The sequence below is a fragment of the Alligator sinensis genome, unplaced genomic scaffold (assembly GCF_000455745.1).
Source record: "Alligator sinensis unplaced genomic scaffold, ASM45574v1 scaffold486_1, whole genome shotgun sequence".
NCBI classification, from domain to species: Eukaryota; Metazoa; Chordata; order Crocodylia; family Alligatoridae; genus Alligator; species Alligator sinensis.
The window spans coordinates 2,611,672-2,620,193 of NW_005842053.1; the positions used below are offsets into that span (position 1 = coordinate 2,611,672).

Consider the following 8,522-nt stretch of genomic DNA (forward strand, 5'->3'; position numbering starts at 1 on the left):
GAGTTTCAATATGTTTCAACGGTATCGATTACATGGATTTTCCCTTCAGTTGACAGAATGGCTTTATAAATGCATAAATTTGCTTCTTTTATATAATTCATGTATTTACTAACTATTCTTTTTAACCATGGCCTACATCATTTGGAGATAAGCCCGTGTCCTTTAGCTACAGAGGTCATGACTAAGCTCAATTATGATGAAAGTACTATAGAAATCTTTTCTTGTAATAAGCCAAAAGTGGCAATGATTGTAGCATGATGCAGGAAGACTAAACTTAATTGTAATTTTAAAGCACAGTGAAGAGAAAGATGCTGAAATAGAAAAAAAAATACCGCCCCCACCAAAAAACCCAACCCCAAACAGAAAAAAAACTCTGAATAAATGTGGCATCGAAATCAGAGCAAAAGGGAGATTAAGCTGTATCTTACTCCTACAACACCAGAAGTCAATGACTATTAAAGGGACATTTTTATGAGAATTTAACAGCAGTTACTTGGTATTTTAGATTTGCATACTTTTGTTTATTTTATATTTGCATGAAATAAACCATACACTATCCATGACTTGGAAAAAAATGTGTTTTTAGCCAGTCACAACTATGGATGTTTGACTCTTCAGGGGTTAAAAGGGAATGTTGGATGTCTCATGCATGAGCAGTGAGTTCTGAGCTCATGACACTGAGATCATCAGCTGATTGGAACAAGTTTTGGTCAGAGCCACCTCTCCTGCTCTACTGCTGCTCATCCCCTCTTTTCTCCTTCTTCTGAATTCTGTTGAGAAGTGGCAGGGAAGGAGGAAGGGGGAAGATGAGCAGCAGCAGCACCTATCCCCTGTGCTCAGGGGCCATGAGAGAGCAGTGGCTTCAGCTAGAGGTCATGCTGATCAACTAGTAAATGCCAATTCTGCATGTGAAACTCTGGCAGGATTCCACTCTGACCACGCTATGAGCTTAGAGCTCCATGAGCATGCATAGACAGCCAAATGGGCATATGGCTGCATTGCTACACCCTCCTGGATCTGCCACAGTACCATCTGGGTACTGTATAGGAATAATTTCTGATTTATTAGGTTGATAATCAATGCTCAAAAAACAGTGTTCAAAAGAAGACTAACAGCAGGGTGGATAAAAAAAAAAATTAAAGAAAAAAGATCAGATTTTTATTTAAATCGGATTTTTTTATCGTCCTTTTTTTTTTGTTAAGTTGCTTTTTAAAAAAAAACAAAACAAACCACACCACCTATATAAAGATAGTTTTAACTTCAGATATGTTAAAGCTCAAAGATATCATCATGGAATAGGGATCATAACTAGCCTATAACTATTTGAGACCATATATTCATGTAACCTTTGTAGAAAAGTTTTATAAATAGGGCACAACAGGCCATGGGCTATATTACGGGCCCAATCTTTGGTGTTGCCTGATGCTCCTCTGTAGATTAGTAAAGATTAAAGAAAACCACTCTACCCAATAGAACTCAGTGCTCAGTCTAGAAGATCCCATTTAAGCATCTCTGTGTTGCTTAGTTTCAGTTCTCAAAGTGTGGATTTGTCTCTCCACAGATAACATCCTTGTTAACAACATTACGTGGAGATGACAGATAACAGACCTGATTACCTGCCAGTCAGCCCTATCGTCTCTCTGCAAGTTTGTGTACACACAGTCAAGTCCTTAACCTTTCTCTAAAAGTGCAAAGTTTCAAGAAGTTAAATGAATGAAGGATATCAAACAAGAATGTATTTTTGTAGAAAATAATGATTAAATCGAGGTTTCCTGACTGGTGATGTCAATTGTGATTTACAAATCTGCCTTGACTAACAGTCACTGTAAAATGAGTTGGACAGGTTCTATTATTGGGAATGTATGTGACACAATTAACAACTGCCTATAACAGTCTATATTTTTCCCCAAAAAGCAAAAATTAAAAAATGGTAATGACTGAAATACTGTGTCAAATGCCTCCCTGACATGAGGTATTACATAGTCCACACTATGCTAAATTTGGCTTAATTTGTTTAATATTGCAGTTTTAATTGGTATGAAATAGATACAAGCAGTCAATAATCAGAAATCTGAAGTTTAGTCTGATGTATGTGTTGGTTCTGCTTTTTTGTTTTTTCACATCTCCATGGATCAAAGATTGAGAATCAGCCTTCATTTTGAACTTCTTCTCAATATTACCTTATATAAATGTAACTTCTTAAATCCAATGGTTTAGCTATTTTACTCACCAGGCATGCCAAGGTGGTAACCAGTAGTGAAGTTTGCTAAAAATCCTTTTTCAGTTCCAGTTTTGTCAGTAATGAAGAACACTGTCATCTGGTTAGTGGTAGAGAAGACATCTGGAAAAGAGGCTTGTCCTGTATAAACAGCTGCTCTCAAGAAAAATATGGATACATTTCAGTGATGGGTAAAATATTTATTTATTCATCATAAAATGGTTTGGGATGACATAGAATAAAACCTATAATACATAATCAAAATAGGAGAGAACACCATTACCCATAGATAATTAGTATTCCCAAGTACACAAGGCACCTAAAGAATTATAATCAGTAAGAATTAAACATGAAATAAGACATGTTAACATAGGCCTTGACCATCTACCCTTGTGCTTGTACTTAACAAAATGTACGTTAGAAGGCCCGCTGACTTCAACTGCAACACGTCTCCCTGTGAAGTTAAAAAGGATTGGGGCAACATACAATAAATATGCTTGTGCCTTCTAGTTAACTGTCAAGTTTTTTGGGTTATCCCAGAAAGATTGTATTAATGTAAGATACAATTAAAGAGAGAGCTAACTCTTTTTACAATACATTGTTCATTTTGAGGCCATTGTTCTTATTACTCAATATATGTTACTTACCTAGAAACAAGGAATCCACTCCTCTTCCATCTCTGATTTCAACTACATCATAAATATTTTCCAGGTTAAAATATTGAAAATGAAGTTGAATATTTTTTCCTTTTTCAGCATTTAAATACCATATACCTAAAAAACAGTATTTTCCTTTTTACAAAGCACACTTCACACTGATTCTACTTTTTGCACATTTATAGACCATACAGAAGAAAGACCTTTAGTAAATTTTCAAAATTGGCAGAATGTTTCTAAGTGACTTAGGTACTTAGGACCTTAAATTCCATTGATTTCCAGCGATCCTTTAAGTACATTTTGACAATAGAACCAAATAATTTGGCAGAGGTGTAATGATGTGGCTAGGCACCTGAGGCAGCTGCCACACATGAGACAGTGGCAACTTCTGGCTGCTGCTCCAACATTGCTGGCACAATGCACAGCTGCAATGGTAACTATTTCCTTCTGCCCCAGTTGTCCCAAACTAGTTACATCACTTCCATTTGGCGCTTTTCAAAAATTACCTCTTCTTTGAACTTTGAAACTGCATAAAGTGGCACAAGGGGTGCTGTTAAAAGTGGGAAGGATCAAAAGTAAAAATAAGATCAGTGTCACTTGAATCCTGTACAAACTATCAGCAACATTATTTGAACAAGAGAAAGACACTACCTAGGTCTGTGGAGACAATTCAGTCTCTTGAAACTTGACAGGACTGAAATGGTCCCTTAAGCCTACAAAACCTAGTTGCCATAACATAAGTGGGATAGAGTGCATTCATGGAGCTAGCATACACCATAGGTTATGTCACTGAGGAACATGCTTTACAGAGAAAAGCGTTTTTTGCAAGAGTCTAATGATAAAAATGCTTGTTATAAATAAAAGGGTTTGTTATGGTGCATTCCCCCCATATCTGGAGCAGATGGCTTCAGGTACCAAGAAGAGGAGAAAAAACATGATAAAGTGAAGACATAACCCAAGATGTTAATGAAAAACAGAAAATTGGCTTAATTGGTAACTACATGACTAAAGAACTATAAATATTACTTCCCTCTTTGACTTTCTCCTTCTCCTCTCCTTCCTTTCCCTTCCCCTCACCCTAATGATACCTGAGAACCAAAGACATCTGATCTCCCTCCAAGGAACCAGAGCCCGCTCTGAGATACCTAGCCAGCTCTTAAGTCATGTATTATTAGGACTGGTAATATGCAATTACTTGCTTGCTAAGATTATATCTATAGCCATGCTTGGAGCTAATACTTTATAACTATCAATAAAAGTGATTTATTAAAAGTTAACCAGGTCCTCATTTGGAGGAGATAACCAGGTCCTTGTTTGGAAAGAACTGAAGCATACTTTACGGCAGTATCCACCCCGCTGTTTGCTCTCTCTCCATTTGGGAGGAGAACCAGATACACCACATAGTTCTTAGGGCAACAACTATATTATTCAAACTGTGCCCAGTTAGAGCTCTTCCTATGTAAAATACTTCTGCATTTTCATTCATATTGGTCTCTCCTACTGCAGACCCTCCCTTGGTCTGCATGTAGCCAAGGAAGAATGTAAGGAGGTGCTCAGCCTGCAGGTAGTCAGCAGTTACAAGTCTTCCTGGCTGGGAAGCTGGACCTGATGACCACAAATGAGGGTGGAGCTACAGAGAGAGTTAAGAGCTCCAGGAGCAGAGGACAAGGGGAGAAAGAAGAGAGGAGGCTAGCGCTAAATATTTTATAGCAGGAGTATCGCCATGCTGCTTACAGAACATCTATGGTCTGAAATGGTACCCTTCAGTTAATGGGGGGTCAATGCAGAAAAACAACAGGTCCTAGAGAACTGTAGAATATGCTCTAATTGTCAGCATGGATGCCAACATTCTCCATTATTTTTAGTTAACTACCAATTACTACATCTGGCAAGTTGTCAGCATGGTCCTTAATTAAGAGTGCTTTTCTTCCTTCCTAACAACATTAGGAAGCACATTTGAAAAGCATATTTGTAACCATTTTTATTGTACTCTTAATTCCTGCAGGTTTGGGAAGGGTTGACTTACAGGAGGCTTGGTTGGGGTAGTTGTTTGGGTAATTTTTAGAGCTGAAAGTAGTGTTTGGTTCCCAAAGTTCAAATGGTCCCCCGCAGTCAGCTGCAAGAGAAATCACATTAGAAATTTAAGACACTTTTTGCCTTTTTGAATAACTGATTGTCTAGAAAGATCATATTCTAGTCAATAAAAGTACAGGTCAGCCAAGTAATGGTCATTTAATTGTATTTCCCTCTGCTTTATAAACATGGGCTGGGTAGCATAGAGATAATATTCAACTTTGTAATAATGGTACGAATGTTCAAAGCAAAATGATTCTATTAATATGCAGTCGTAAACAATGTGCAGTGAACTATATCTCAGCGCTCCTTGGGAGTGCAGTGGTTAATGCAAATGGGTAGCAATACCACAATGTTAGCCATAGCTTTTTTGTAGATATTACTGTTATAAGGTATTTGTAGATATTACTATTATAAGGTACTAGTCCCACCTGGTACTTGTGCTCTGAGGAACAGGTATGCAACTGTAACCATTCCCTGTGAGGCCTTCCTTATTTATGTGACAGAGGACCACAGCCTGACCCTTATTTGTTGACCAACGGTTCCTAGGAACAGTATCAGAAAGCTAAGCTTGAAAGTTTTATACCAGAGAAGCCAGTTTAAAATTCTTATGTTATTGTTTGATTGTATAGCTTAATTAAGCTAGTTCATGAATTAAAACCTGGAAAGCAATTTTTTTACATGTAAAAACATGTTTATTTATCAACATTTCTGTTGTTTACTCTATTTCTTAACATCTTCCTATTTGATATACTCTTTGCTGGAGTGAGAAAATGTTTGTTATATAACATAAAGGCTCTTTTGCTTATTCCACAATTTAAATAGCAACAATTAAAACTGATATGTCAATTTTCATCAGTATATCTTGAGAGGAAAATAAAATGAATAAAAGTGAGGGAAATTTTGGAGGGGGGAGGTGGGAACCTCTCTTTTCAGTCAGTTTTGTCTACATTTAAACCAACCTCCCACCTGTAAACAAAAAACACCCCAACAACCCAGCATAGTATTCTGTATGGTTCCTATAGATTCTGTATTGTATCATAATTAATTTCTCAAAGTCACTAGTGGCAATAGCTTATCTGAATACCTGAAAATTTCAGGTGAAATGTTTTCATCTGAAAATAAAGACTTAATTTTAGTCTGGACACAAGTAAGCAAACCAGCATACTCTAAGGGCCTTGTAACAACCTTACACCATGAGCTGCACAAATGTTGATGAGCATTAGTGCTAGCCTGAGTTTGGAGCAGTCACACTTCTGGCCTGCAGGGGCCTGGAAGACAAAGGCAAGAATTCCCACCCCATATACTGCACTTTCCCCCTGCCCCCTCATGGCTCCCACCTGTCCGCTCTCCCCACTTCCATCTACTTGCAGCTGCCCAGCTGTCTGTCTGAGGGGAGCAGGCAGGGAAGAGTTAACTTGCTTGCTTGGCTGCAGCTGGGCTGCTGCTCTTCTTTGGGATGAGCCTGCTCAAACAGCAGCAACAGCAGTAGCAGCAAAGCAGGCAGGTTAGCCCCTGCCTGCTCCCCTTGGACAGACAGCTGGGCAGCCACAAGTAAGTGGGGCGGGTGTCAGTGAGCAGGGATTTGATGTAGTGTGGAGGGGGAGTGGGTGGCAGTGGGCCTGATCCAGGCCAGATCCTCCAGACCCAGGAATAGGAGGGGGGCAGAAGAAGTGTTTACATTTAGGTTTAGCCTAGAATGGCTGCACCTTAGCTTAATATGATCTGGGTAGCACAGTTCAGAGGTAATCCTGGCCTTGAGTGGCATCACTCTAATCTACATAACAGGTGCTTACAACCAGTTTCAGATGTTAATGTGTGAACAGTCCATGTTAAGAGCTCCAGGACCTGCCCAAAATTACCATGCAACATCTGGACTGTGAATGCTTGAAAAGGTTCTTGTTCACTTTAACCCATTGTTGCCTATCAAGCTAGCATGTGCTCTATTCTCACATGGCATTGGGACTATTATACCATAAACTATGGCCAATGGTTCTGAACAGACTGTAATGTTTCCACCATGCTCACTTACAGGTACACTCACTCATAGGAGCAGAATGGAATTATACACAGATAGACAAAAAAGCTTTAAATCTGGTGTGGGGAGGAAAGAAATTTAATTAATAACCATATGGGAGAAAGTGTACATTGGTCATAGATCATTAATCCTTAGTCTCAATAATCCATGCTAAGAAAGGAGTGTATAAAACAAGTGCAGCAGGTATGCAACAATGGCCCCTATTTTTAGCTGGCCACCCTTACAATGCTGAGTACAAAAGAACAAAGGCACATGGAAATGTTAATGGACTCTCTCATTTACTTGTGAAAGAACTTTCTGTACTACAAGCAGAATCTACTGGAATTGTTAATCTATTTCATCTGAAGTATGCCCCAGTAACCTGCAGTACGACTGGGCAAGAAACCAAGACAGATCCCACACTACCACAAGTGTATGACGCCACTCTGAAAGTCTGGAAAAAAATAGATGATCCTAATATAGCAATTTTTATGCACATAAAGATGAACTTGCTATAATGTGTCACAAGCATTTTAGAAGAACTACACAGGGAACACCTGGGAGTTGTAAAAATGAAGGAATTGGCCAGAAGCTTTGTATAATGGCCATGTATTGATTCACAAATAGAACACTTTGTTAAAGAGTGTATGATATGCCAACAGGTACAGAAGATGCCCAAATCAGCACCATTACACCTGTGGGTATGGCTGTCTACTCCCTGGAAACAGCTCTATATTGATTTTTGCAGGACCATTTTTAGAGATAATGTACCTACTGGTGGTGGATGCCCACTCCAAAGGGCCAGAAGTTTTCTACATGAAAATCAGGACAAGAGGAACAGCAACAAATGAAGGCCAAACCCCTGTGATTATCAGGGATTTAAGAAATGGCAGCCTGTGGTTGTGAGCATGCAAACAGGTCCTTTATCCCGTTTAGTGCAAGTGGTGCCTAGTATTGTTTGATGCAACCATATCAACCAATTGCAAAACATAGCCATAACTACCAAACAGAGCACAGCAGCAAGTTGGAACCCCATCTGTTGTTGGGCCATCTACTTTGCAACCTATAGTAATGACCAATAATGCTATATCAGACAGTAGCAATGCTAACCAGCCAGGACGTGATAACACTGAGCTACCTACATCCAATAAGAAGACATCTGAATCTCAAATGGGTGAAAGAGGGCTACCTCCTCCAGACGATGTTCAAGGGAGTTTTAGCTATTGTGCAGGAAGGAAACAAATACGAACCCAACATAGGAGTCAGTGCAGCAGTCTCAAAGAAGCAGTTAAGAAGGTCATCACATCAGCGTTACCCAGAAAGAAAACTCATGCCACCCAAGGGAACTGTAGCCTGTGCATTATATCACTACGACTTCACTGGGGTGGAGAGAGGTGGGATAATGGGATATGAGATGGAAAATATGTGAATGTGTTGAATCTGCATGTATGAATCTCAAGTTACTTTCTGTTGAATCTGATAATGCTAACACAAGTATAATTTTACTTTATATTTCCAGTATATTCTGTGCCTGCCAGTATGGAAACAATCTTTCCTA

General features: G+C 39.0%; 1 protein-coding gene across 1 annotated transcript in view; it reads right to left on the reverse strand.

The window, feature by feature from the left end:
- TMPRSS15 (transmembrane serine protease 15) overlaps positions 1-8,522 on the reverse strand; it is a 109,068-nt gene that overhangs the window by 39,394 nt on the left and 61,152 nt on the right. Inside the window, exons 14-16 of the mRNA XM_014519606.1 lie at positions 4,901-4,990; positions 2,866-2,991; positions 2,231-2,371 (exon numbers count right to left, since the gene is read on the reverse strand). Coding sequence (XP_014375092.1) covers positions 2,231-2,371; positions 2,866-2,991; positions 4,901-4,990 — 357 coding nt within the window. The remainder of the gene's footprint in view (positions 1-2,230; positions 2,372-2,865; positions 2,992-4,900; positions 4,991-8,522) is intronic.